General features: G+C 49.0%; 2 protein-coding genes and 1 pseudogene across 2 annotated transcripts; 1 reads left to right on the top strand and 2 right to left on the bottom strand.

Annotated features, from left to right (window-relative positions):
- The first annotated feature begins 1322 nt into the window (after positions 1-1322).
- Positions 1323-3194, top strand: LOC125537122 (probable F-box protein At2g36090). Its single transcript, XM_048700420.1, has 2 exons — positions 1323-1335; positions 1809-3194. The coding sequence occupies exons 1-2, from the start codon at positions 1323-1325 to the stop codon at positions 2903-2905; spliced, it is 1110 nt and encodes a 369-aa protein (XP_048556377.1). The 3' UTR covers positions 2906-3194.
- A 281-nt stretch (positions 3195-3475) lies between these two features.
- Positions 3476-7577, bottom strand: LOC125538163 (annotated as a pseudogene).
- Positions 7578-9860: 2283 nt separating this feature from the next.
- Positions 9861-12503, bottom strand: LOC125538161 (60S ribosomal protein L5-1-like). Its single transcript, XM_048701454.1, has 9 exons — positions 12348-12503; positions 12167-12236; positions 11984-12075; positions 11727-11853; positions 11559-11638; positions 11353-11469; positions 10681-10815; positions 10306-10475; positions 9861-10218 (listed from the first exon to the last, which is right to left on the bottom strand). Exons 1-9 carry the CDS (start codon positions 12348-12350, stop codon positions 10107-10109), a joined length of 906 nt encoding a protein of 301 aa, XP_048557411.1. The 5' UTR covers positions 12351-12503; the 3' UTR covers positions 9861-10106.
- Between the last annotated feature and the right edge of the window lie 545 nt (positions 12504-13048).

Below are 13048 nucleotides of genomic sequence, written 5' to 3'. Positions count from 1 at the left end.
TTTTATGACAATGTGGGTAGCTGTGTCAAACCAGTTAGAGACTCAAACCGCATTAGAGCTTTTCTTCAGACATACAAGGAGATTGAAAATGCAGACACACACTTTCAGCTACAGAAAGATCTCATTGAGCACCATTGGCAAAGGGCTGGACAGTGACTAATTTTTGTATTCATTTGTATTTGTATTCATGACAAGTTTTGTATTGCATTATTTTAAGTTTGCTACGGTGATTTGAATAATTATTTGTAATGCGGATGATTATTGTTTTATGTTTGATTTGAATAATTCAGTTTGTTTTCGATTGTTGTATTATGTTGGATTTGAGATTTGCGGGCTGATGATATACGAGGATGCAGCGGCGCAAAAAGCAGAACGCGCATAGCCGACCCGTAAAAAAGCATATTTCGCGAATATATTTTTTTACGGATCCGTTTGAGAAGTCTGCATCTGTGCCAGCCCGCGCCGGCTCGCAAAAGCTGTTTTGCGCGAACTGTAAACGCGTTTTGCGGGCTGGCGTTTTGCGGGGTCTGCTAGAGTTACTCTAAGCTTATCATGTGGCTTAGACACGGAATCATAAATTCCCGTGTTAACGCTCCCATTTTGACATGAAATCTCCGAGCTGACTGAACATCTCAAGAAGAAGAGGCACGTTGTTTCAGTGGTCTGGAAAAGAAGAGAGAAAATACGCGTGGTTTTTGAGCCTCCTATGTACAGTACTCCAGTAGGACCTCATATGATAAGACATTAATCTCCTCCAACTGCCCCTTGGCCAGCGGCCCAGATGCCGATCGATCGCCCGAGGAAGAAGATGCATAGACATATGGCCTCTCCTTTCCTCAAGAAGAACGATGGATGTGCTTTGACGCAATCAAGTCCCCAGCACCGGGACTAGCTCAAGAAACTCCGACGGCCACTAGTACCTAATATCATCCGAGCACGCACGGTCGTAATGTTCATGAGATGAAAGATACGCTCATGAAAGGCACGCCACGCGACGCGAGAGCACGTCCCTCGCGTTTACATGAACGACGATGGAGTCCACCCTTCCATCCTTATCACGACCGGCCGTCGCTCACCATCGTGCATCGCGGGGAGGAAAATGTTGGGCCGGCTAAACAGACCCGTGATGCAGCAGAGCAGCAACATCCCGAGACTCATTTGCAGGTCTCCGCTTCTTCAGGGTCTGTATTTTTTGACAAATTTGACCCTTTTGAGCGACTTGAGGCACATCTGGCCCTTAGACAAAACTAATTTGGAATCTGGCCCCGGGATCGACGCCACATAGCATGGCGTTGAAGTTGTACATGTCAACGCCACACTACATGGCGCCGAGATGTATAAGTTTGACGTCATACTATGTGGAGCCGAGCAAATCTGACCCTTAGGGTTTCTATGGATCCATCTGAGATCGGCTCCATGTAGCACGGCGTCGAACTTGTACATGTCGGCTCCGTGTAGTGTGACGTCGACATATACAACTTCGGCTCCATGCTATATGGCGCTGACCCAGGGGCCAGATTTCGAATTAGTTTTGCCCAAGGGCCGGGCATGCCTCAAATCGTGCAAAAGGGCCGGATTTATCAAAAAAATACTCAGGGTCTCTGAATGAATAGTATCTGCAGGCATACAGACCACTGCACAATGGATCTCGCAGCCCAACTGGACCAGTGTCGTGCACTCATCCATCGTCTACGTAGTAGTTTCGATCCTTCGGGGGTGAAAGAGGAATGGCAGGCTGCGCGTTCAGTTACGGGACCCCCATTGACCAAGTGCCACGCGTGCAGCCGGCACGGCCTGAGCCGTACAAGCGCCGACGCGTGCAGCCTGCGCGCCTGCCACCGCGCCCTGCCACACCACTGTACTGTACATCGCGAAGTTATACTGGTCGGGCCGTCGTTTCCCCGGAAACCGGGGCGCGCATCCTCGCCATCTATATAGCCCGCCACGCACAGCCAAGCGAGACACTCAAAGCTTCCATCGCCGATCTTCAGGGACCGAACGAAACGACATGGTGGCCACGATCGAGGACCTGCACGCGGACGTGCTGGCCTGCGCGCTGCGCCGCCTGGACGGGCGCTCGCTGGCCGCCGCGAGCTGCGCCACGGCGGGGCTCCGCGCGCTCGCCGCGGACCCGGACACGTGGCGCGCGCTCTGCCTCGCCGAGTGGCCGTCCCTCGCGGCCCAGCACTGGCTCCTCTCAGCGGTGCCGCCGCGCCGCCTCTTCGCCGACGCGTCCCCTTTCCCTTGCCCGGACGCCGGGGAGCCCGGCGCCGGCGGCCTCCCCGCGAGGCTCGTCTCCGCGGTGGACGTGTACTGCAGGGGCGCGCCCGTGCTGTCCCGCGTGGCGGAGACGCCCGCGTCGTCGCCGTGGTTCCTCAGCTCGCCGTTCCGCGTCGACGCCGTGGACTGCAAGAAGCCGGCGCCGGTGGCGGCGGCGTTCTCTCCGGCGGAGCTCGAGCTGAGCTGGGTGGTCGTCGACCCCGCCCGCGGCCGGGCGGTGAACGTGTCGAGTAGGCGGGCGGTGGCCCTGGGCCGGCACTGGTACACCGGCGAGACGCTGGTGCGGTTCGCGGTGGTGCTGGGCGGGTGCAACTTCGAGACCACCGTGGCCTGCTCCGAGGAGGCCGGGCACGTCAGCGAGGTCAGCCTCGCCGTGGAGAACGCCGACGGCGCGGCGGTGAGCGGCGAGGGCGCCCTCCGGCTTCTGGCCTCGGCAATGGAGGGGCCGAGAAGGGGAGGCGAGAGAGAGCGGGAGGAGGCCAAGGCGAGGTACGAGGTGTTCGTCAAGAGCAAGAAGGGGAGGAAGGAGAGCAAGGCGCGAAGAGAGGTGCTCGTTGACCTGTGCTGCTCCGCCGCCAGCGCCGTCGCCGTGATGGCCTTCTTTGCCACCGTCGTGCTCCGGTAACAAGTTCTTTTTGCCACCGACGGGCGGATCCAGCAATGAGTTCATTCATGCATGATGATGTAGGTGCACAGTAAGCATCATGCGTGAAATGAATTGTTTCGTGTAAGATTCCTATATGGCATTTCTGCGCTCCAAATAAGACGGCATCAAGCAAGAACTAACGTATCCCGCAAAAAAAAAAAACAAGAACTAACGTGTATTTACATCTTCTCCCTGGCAGCTAGAGTGTTACATCCATTCTAGTGACAAACTTTTCCTCCTAATAAATTTAGGTGAAAATGACAGAGAAGTGGAGAGACAGAAAAATCTGCCATGCAATGTGTGACATTCAAATGACACAGTTCTCCCTCCTTAGGTATGGGGGGAAAAGTATCTACCACTGAGTGCATTGGCAGCCACAGTACGCAAGTACGATCAAAATCTACTGTTCCCCCACCTACAGCAATTAATGAAGTTTCTTTGAAGTACTCCTGCTAAGTAGGAACAGCAAAGCATTGGCTCCAGGGCAGCCACGGGGAAAACATTGTTCTAGCACAGGATTGCATCAGCAACCTGTCGATGTCCACGAGGTTTAAAGAACAGGAACATCATCTGATATGCCCTTGGATGTGTTGTTCTTGCAGAACATAAAATTCAGCACAATATTACGCGTCGATTACATTAAAAAATTATGTTCTTGCAAAACATAAAATTCAGCATAATTACACATCGGCTTTTCTCTAAGAGCATCGCAATCTACTTTATTTATATTATTTTTGAAGCTACAAGCATCAGCACAACACGCATTTTTTCAGGTGTTGCCGACTGGCTTAGGAGGGCCTCTTGCTATTGGAACTACGTCTGCGGCACGGTCCTGTTTAGCCTTTGCAATGTCGACATATATAACTCGCCCATTAAGTACCTGTTGCAAGCTTGCATTGCTCAGCTCTTCTTTTTTTTCAAATGGAGCGGCAAAAAATACAGATTACTGATATACTGAACTAGCAACAGCACTATAGTGATAAACGCACGGTTCCTGCTAGTTCTTCAAAAGAAGAGAAGAAAAGAAAAACTTGCCTTGCCGTTCATCTCTTCCCGTGCTTTACTGGCCTCTTCCTCGGAGGCAAATTTCACAAAGCCGAATCCTTTTGATCGGCTGGTCATCTTATCCGTGACAATGGTTGCTGAGCTCGAATAATAACAAGTTGCAACTTAGATCGCAACAACAAGCAAAACAACTAGCAGCGGAAGTTTGTTCTGGCAAGTGACAAGGATAAACCTTCTAATACTTGGCCATAGCGCGTGAAAGCTTCTGCTGCGCGTGAAAGCTTCTGCTAGGCTGTCTTCCGTTGCAAATTGTGACAAGCCTGTAATACGATTAAAAACTAAGACTGTGTCAGAGAGACAGTTCGTTCCTAAATTGCATGTAACAACTGTATCCAACTGAACAGAGCCCAACGATTCTCAAATATGTAGGTTCTTCGATCCAGTAATAATTTCAGCTTGGATGGAGTGAGACAAAAATATCTTTTATATCAATCAACTGAGAAATATATTAGTGCCAAAACCCAGAGTACTTGCAAGAAGAACATGAAATGAACTGAAATTAGTATGTTAAGTGTTAACCCATGATCGTTCATTGTAGATCAGCAGCAACTAACAAAAGCTTATATGTTGTACTAATAAAATCTAGACATAATGATAGGAAAAAATTGAAGTTATAATAGTGAAGTTGACCTTAGTAATGTATAACAAATGCTAGTTTGAATTACTTCGGCTCTTTTAGTTAAATTTACCCTTTTTTGAAAAGATGGTAAACCCTTTTAATTAAATTTACCTAAGTAACCTGATCACTCATGTGGCATTTATAATGGAGCGAGAGGTATTCCATGCTTTTGGTTATAAAATCCAAGAGCGTAAGCCCCTACATAGCAGGTCCTACTCACTGTTGGCATGTTGAAGGCAGACATTTTCGGAACAAAAACCGGAAGATATATAACATCTGGTTACCCATGCTGATCTGATCAACAAAATCTCTGCTAAAAGATGGGTTACATCTCCTAAACTTATTCCCGAGAGCATTAGTTGTCACTTAAGCTAGCAAAACAAAATGAGCAGCCACGTATGGCAAAGCATCTATGAAAGATCACCACAAGTAAAACACAAGCAGCTGCACTGGTAAATGGCAGTATTGCAATTTGTCGAACAAGGCATGAAACTGCTGCCTACACGAACGAGCATTTCGTCGAACACTTGCTATGCATGCGTCCACGGAGCCACGAGCGCATTCACACGCTTCTTGTAACCGCTGCACGCGTGAGAGCCGAGAGAGAACAGCGGGTTGAAGTGAGACTGGCCGGGGATGTGATGTAAGGGGGGATGTGCGGTGCGCGTCAGGAAACGGGAGTGGAGGGGTGAAGACTTTAACCTCCGATGAAGAGCTTGTGTGTGATGCCGCGAGAGTGCGTGAGGAGCAGCGGGCGCGTGGCGCCGCCGGCGGGGGTCCGTGTGGAGGTGAAGGCCAGACGCGGGAGGCCTCACGCAACGCCGCCATGGCCATGGCTATGCCTTCTTTCCTTTCCTTGGGAAGCGGGGTGAGTCGGCTGGGGGGACGGAGCCGGGAGAAGCGGGCGGCCAGTTCGTCGCTAGGGGCGTGTTTGGTTACTGCATACAGCCCAACCAGACCCGCGCGAGAAGTTTTTTTTTTCGAGAGTACGCCTAGGCGTATCATACCTTTATAGAAGGCAGAATGATAAGTACAAGATGACTATCACTCGCTGCGAACAACGAGTATAGCACAACTACCACACCCAGGCCACCAACAACCATACAACACTACAAAGCACAAGCGCTTGCCCAACAGATAATAACACCGCGTCTCAACCCATGTCGGCACCTCCGAGGACCAACTGCTCCCACAAAACTTCACTTGTCAACGCACCAGCCACCCTGAATGCCGAAGAGGAAGTGGCAAGTAAATGGCAGGACTTGATCCGATCCAAGAAAAACACCGTCTTGGACACAGCGACGACGGCCGTGCATAGCGCCGCCGATAATCAAAATTGGGCCACAGCGAACATCGGAGGAGAGCAACAAGTAACCAGGCCATGTCTCCAAACACGATGCTCTCAACAGAGAAACGAGATCAAGTACGCCGCCATCATGTCGATCCGACCGAATCAAGGCTTTTGCCCGGAGACAACAACCAACTCCAAACGAGCGAGGAAAATGTTAAATACACTCGGCAACGCCTCCAAGGAGGAAAATGACACCCACGGGCGCCACCGCCGCCGGCCCAGCAAGAGCCGTGCAAGATTTTCATCCCAACATCACACATTTCACCACCTCGAAGGAATTGGGCAGCACCATCCAATATGCTTCGCACCGCCGCCACCGCAGCGCCTCGCCGTCGTAGCTGCATAGCCGAGAGCCACCGACAGACAGCACAGCAGGAAAAACACCGCCCACCAAAACACCTACAACCTTGCCAAGGATTCGCAGCCACCCAACTTCTCCAGCAAGGGCCGGGACCGCCACCGATGGCTATCATCCGCTCCAAGTGACAGCCTTGCGGCGATCCAACACCAAGCCGCAGACAACTCCCACGCCGGCACCACCGAGAGAGCACCGTCGCTCACCACACAAGCCCAGAGGGGCCCGGACGCTCGCTGCTCGCCAGGAACTCCATCCTAGCCGAGCCATCGCAGCTCCGCCACCAATCTGGACGGTGGTTCGCACTGCCATCTCCAGCACGCGCCGTCGCCACCAAGCCGTCACACCACACCACACCGCTGCAGACCCCGCCAAGACTCCATGCCGCCCGTTGTGCTCCGTCGTCAGCCACCACCACACCAAGCTCCCAACGCAACCGCCAGCACCACCACCGTGCCTGGCAGCCGTGGAGGTCCGGCGTCACCACGCCTGCCGGCAGCCACGACCGAGAACGGGCCGGCCAGATCCAGATCCAAAGAAGAGGATCGGGGCGGACTCGAAACCAGCGGCCATCACCGCCGCAGGCAGCACCACCGTACGGGGCTCAAACCACCCCCGCAGCCACCGCGCCAGGCCGCCGCCGCCGCGAATCGCAGCACCACGCCACCAAGCGCCGCCGGAGACCGAGCCACGCGCCATGGCCATGGGGTGGGGAGTCGCGCCGTGGAGAGGCCCCGCCGCCGCCGGCCCTGCCCGGGAGCGGCCCTCGGCGGCAGCGAGGGGGATGGGAGGGACGAGGGTCGGCCGGCGGCGGCAATCGAGGGTTCCCCCCGTGTCACCTCGAGGAGGGACGCGGGGGTCTGGAGCGAAACGGGGACCCACGCGGGAAGTAAGAAGCCTGTTTAGTAGCCCGTATACACTATTGGTATTGGGCCTGCATCGCACATTTTTTAAAGCACCTCTGGGCTGGCTGACTGGAAGCCTAAGAATCGGCAGTTTCTGTGGAGCCATGCCGAACGGGCCTCTGCGCTAGGAGAAACCGGAGAGATGCGAGGTGTTTAGGTGGTGTCTTCTTCAACCTCGAGTAAGCTCCTCTTTAATCTCCTCTTTTCCATGCCCCTCTAATCTACACAATGATGCTTCGATTCATGGTAAGCTCTACATGAAAAAGATGCACATTGATGCTACGATTTCATTCAGGCGATCGGTTCGTAGTTTCGTCGACCGTAAGTTCTTAATCTCGTGTTCCCGTTTGGAGCTATTCTGGACCAATTTTGTCAGATTCGTCACGCACAATCGATCATTTGAAATTTCCTTTGACCAGCAGTCTAATCACGCAGTTCCTCGCAACATTCGTGTTGTAAGTTTTTGGTTTCGACGATCGTAGCTTCATCTCTCTTTGAACAGCAGTCTACTGCACTGACGCCGTCATGTCAAACTCCTCTATCCTCTCCTCAGAGCCCTCCTATTTGTCCCTCTCGACGCCGAAGACCTTCCCCTTGATCTCCTTGCCCGTGTGCTACTATACTAGAGTCGTTTCTGGCGTCGCTCATCTCGGCCTACTCTCTGTCGTCCTCCTACTATACTGACGCTGCAATGACGCGCACACTACTTTCTTGTGTCCTCTGCCTCCGTGCACACTGCAGTTCGCCGCGCCGCTGACGGGGTCGATCATCTTCGCCTCCTCTCTCTTGCCCTACTACACTGGAGTCGTTTCCGGCGTCGATCATCTCGGCCTCCTCTCTCGTCCACTGCATTGACGATAGCATGGCGCGAGCACTGCATTCTCCTTCTTTGTCCAGCGAGCACCGCAACTAGTTCGCCGACGGTGTCGCGCGCCGTGCCGCCGACGGGGTTGCTCGTTCACGACTCCATGCTTGTCATGCCGGACACGGCGCCACGGCCACTATCCACCGTAGTCGCCATTGTCCGACGCACACTGCACTTCTTCCCTTCCCTCTGCTAGCTCTTAACCCTGTCTGCTAAGTGAAGTGCTAGCTCTTAATCATACCTCATGTGTGCAACCAAACACCGAGTTCATGTGCCCCTTGAGGCAATGTAGGCAACCAAACAAAGTACACTTGCGTATTACCTAATGCAGAGACCCTAAATGCAAGCAACCAAACAACTCGCAGATGTCGCATATGAGGCTGTTTTTTCAAAACCAGGCTAGGTTGAGATGTGTATGCAACGCAACTACTATTCACTACGACAACCAAACACGCCCTAGGTCTCGAGAACTAGGAGACCGGGAGCTGTCGCGGGGCAGAAATCGTACTACCTCCAGTTTAAAACATCTCTCATCGAAATCGGAATCGAATACTCCAATTCGCGCCCTTTTTAAAAATTTAGGGCCCATTATTTTGCAAGAGTAATCTCATGGCGTGTATTTGGATTAGGGCATGTACAATGGTTGATAAGATAGTTTTATTTTAAGTCATGCATGTAATTTAGAGATGACAAAAAAGACGTCTACAATGGATCATATCTTAGTTTTATCTTCAATAACTATCTATTCCTAAAAATGTGGTGAGACATATTATGCTAAGAGATCATCTCTTGTCTTCTCTTAAATAAGAGAAGACAAGCATTTTTCTACGAGCTCTCTCTCTCTTCCACCTCATTATTTATCCTACGTGGCACTCCTAAGATAGCACCATTGTAGTGCCCTTACCTGTAGGGGCATACACAATGATTGATAAGACTTAAGTCTTACATGTAATTTAGAGATGACAAGAAAAGATGTCTACAATGGGTCATTTGTTAGCCTTAGGGCATGTACAATGGTTCTATCTTAAAAGTGTCACGTAGGATAAATGATGGGGTGAAGGAGAGGGAACTCATAAGAAAAGACTTGTCTACTCTTATTTAAGAGAAGACGAGAGATGATCTCTTAGCACAATATGTCTCACCACGTTTTTAGGAATTGCTAGTTATTGAAGATAAGGCTAACAAATGACCCATTGTAGACATCTTTTTTTGTTATCTCTAAATTATATGCAAGACTTAAGATAAGACTATTTTATCAACCATTGTACGTGCCGTAACACACTCTTTTCTTTCTTATTTAATGGATGAGGCAAAACTTTTGCCTCCGTTTCTAAAAAAAGAATTGGTTGCATCTCATAAATTAGATTGTTAAGTCATTTTGAAGTACTTTTTGTAGAATACTCTCCATTGACTTGACTTCCTAAAAATATTACTTAAAATATTATCAATGCAAAGTTTTGTTCAAACTAAGTTACTTTAATATAATCAATCATGCTAGGCATAATTTTCATATTGCGGACGTGAGTCGACTCCGTGTCCGCATGCATGCCTTTTGCTGGGGGGTCAGCAAGTATGCCTGCAACTGCGATCGAAACAGGACCCACCCTGTTCAAAATATGATTACACCCAATGATCCCAACCGCAGCTGAAACTGGGCAATAGTCAACAACTAGTGACGGACATCTACACGGTTTAATCGAGAGGCATGTTTCAACATTAATACGCCAACAACCGCATATAAATGAAAAGAGAAAACATTTAGCAGAACATCACATCCACGGCAACCAGACCTTGATAAACAGAAACCAACAGAGATCCAGATCAACAAACTCTGAAGCAACGTCAAAATGCCAGCACCTTGTACAATGTAAGATAATCCAAAACTCCAGCATGGTACTCAAAACCAAGGGGCAGGTACAATATGCATATATGTCTCTCGCGATACTGCTCCTTAATGCATGGAGCAAGTTCATTTGGAAGCATGAAGACAGCACTATAGGGGGACTAGGGTCGATTACACTCATTCGTCGTCGTCCTCATCGACATCAGCACCAGCAGATGAGTTGAGGGCGTTGAGCCGCTCCACGAGATTGGCCTTCCTCTGCTCGTAGGTCAGCTTCTTGGGATTGTACCTGCAGCGAACAGTCACGTTAACTTGCAATCCAATCAAAGTGCTGAAATCAGTTGTCTGACATAAACAAACAGCAAGATATATCTACCTCTTGTGCGTCTTTGGAGGTTCCTTGGTTGATTTTGCCACGGTAGGATCAGCACGAATAGCAGCATGAACCTTCTTGTACAGTGCTTCCATGTCATCAATCTCAATCCCCTTCTTGATGTACTCACTGAAGTGAGATTGGTACTTCTCAGGCTCCTCATCAGCCAGTGACTGAAATAAGGGTAGGGCAGAAGTTAAAACGAGATTCAGTAAGCTGCTTCAGAAATAAGAATAAAGTACACTGCTTTAGGATACTTTATATGGGTGAGTCAGGCCCCAGATATCATTCAGAAAGAATCCATGTATACAACAACGATAACACTACGGAATGAAGAAATGGCATTATAATACCACGAGGGCAATGGATGCAACTCACCTTCATGTAGTCAGCAACATGCCCTCCATAGATGTATTTGCGGTGAATCTCAGCGTCCAGCTGCTTCTCATCCTTCTTGAAGCCAGCAAATCTCTTGTCACTGTGCGGAATATCAAGACCACCATCCAAAGCTCCCTGCATCAGCAAACAGAATCTCACAACCGTCATGCAGCAATCCGAGTTGCACCAAGTATTGAAGTGTTCAACAAGGTTTTTTTCATTAACAAGTGGCCATTAAAAAAAGGTGTTAATATCCTGAGGACAAAACAGTACACCCTCTAACTTAATATAAGACGTTTTTTGACAATATCATGGACTCTAAAAACGTCTTATAAAAAGTTAAGGGAGTAATAGTTTAGTATGGACATATAACGGGTCACCCTATAGCGGGGCATAGATTAATCCTAGGCTGTAAGATTGATCGTTTCACAAAGTTAAATAGCATATAGTTCTGTTGTAGATCAGGTAGGAACATCACCAAATAAAATGAACTACATAAACTCTGAGAGCGTAAAAGTGACAAAAGTCTTGAATCTAAATAACCCGACACAAATTGTATGCCTGAGACATTCAAGTCATAAATATGTGTGCTGGCAAAACTAAGTGCAAGTGTGCAACCAATCATTCATAATTTCTTGCAGTTATACAATCACATCATAAAAGATCACATACCTTGAGGGCACCAAACACACGGTTTCCAGTAGTGGTCCTAATAAGGCCGACATCCAAGAGCGCGCGGAAAGGCCTCCTCTCATCAGCTGGCTCAACAGAGAAGTCCTCCCCGGTGGCCTGGAGTCATAAGCAGAATTACAAGTATTTAATAAACGCAGCATCAGAGAAAGTTCGTATGAAAATGAACATTTCAAAGCAAATTATACCTCAACATTGCCCTCATATTCCTGATCCAAATCACGGCACTTGAGCACACGGCGGGCCAAAAGCAGACCAGTGCAGTACGCTACATGACGAATTAAATCAGTTGAACTGAATAAATAGGGCTGCATGCATCAAGATAAAAATTATGCATTTTTAAGTTGAAAATCTACCTGCAGCATAATTGGTGAGGCCAACTTCAAGACCATACCGAGGAAGCTCATGGGAATAGGCAGCAGCCATCACAATATCACCAGCAATGGTAGCGTACACAATTTGCGCAGTGACATCTTTGTTGGTCTAAGGTACTATTGTTAAGAGATACAATATCCATCTACTAGTACTAAAAACTATGGCCATAGATAATCACAATGGAGATGAATAGACGATTAACCAGCGCAACGTGTGACAATGGACAACTTAAGGATACAAATCTTACAACAAACCGGTACTTGGGCGTGTTGTACTTGTTCTTATCTTGGTTAGTGAGCCTGAGCCTGGCCCTGTAATCGGTCTTCCCCTCTGCAAAACAAGCGCAAACGAAAGGCAGCCCATCAGTGACACTATCGACTAAGCCAAGTACAGAATCGTCGAGGGACGGGGCTCAACGTACGTCTCCTTCTCTTGAACTTCACTTGGAACCGCTTGGAGTAGGCCCTGGTCTTCTGGTTCTTCACAAACACCTGAAAATCCATCCAAAAATGCACATGAATACACTATGGACTCGAATCAATCAGAAAAGAAGCTACTGGTGAGGAACGGCATTTAGATCCAAAGAGGCTTCAGGATCTTACCATCTCGCTCGCCTGCTGCGGATGCGGCGGCGGCGGCTTTTCTTGCCGAGGGAGAGGGGTGGAGAAGTGGGAGAAGGGAGGGTTTAGAACGGCGTCGTTGCGGAGGGACTTGGGTTGCAGCTAGGGTTTGCTGCGGGACTTCGATGAAGGACTGGGCCTTGGGCCTTGGGCCTTCGTATTTTTGCTGAGGGAGGGAATTGCTGGACTGAACAGACCGTGGAAAAATATAGAAAGAATTCCTTATTCTTTTTCAAAAAGAGGCGTTTTATTACTTAAAAAATTAAGCATTACATCCGACCTCTGCATAACTAAGATGCACACAGCCAAATAAAGTTTTCTCACACAAACAGAAAAAAAATAGACAAAATACAAAGAAACTTCTGTGAAACGTCTAAAGCGGAGGGGGCCCAATCCTAAGATCATGTTGCCACCCATGTTGGGTAAAAGTATGAAACAATTTCTTATTTAACACTATCTTAAATTTTGTTTCCTTATTTGACACTAAAAAACTTTTTCTCCCTATCTAACAACGAGTTTAAATTTTATGTCTTTTATGACACTTTCGTTCATTTTAAGCCTAAACGACACCTGAAAAGACCTTTTTACCCCTCATGTGGTATTTGTGTGTACGGGGCGGTAGCACACATGCGCAGCATCAGTGTCAGAGCAGTAGCGCACAAGTAGCGGCACATACACACGCA

Source organism: Triticum urartu, chromosome 2 (assembly GCF_003073215.2).
Source record: "Triticum urartu cultivar G1812 chromosome 2, Tu2.1, whole genome shotgun sequence".
Taxonomy (NCBI): Eukaryota; Viridiplantae; Streptophyta; class Magnoliopsida; order Poales; family Poaceae; genus Triticum; species Triticum urartu.
This window is presented reverse-complemented; position numbering and strand designations above follow the sequence as displayed.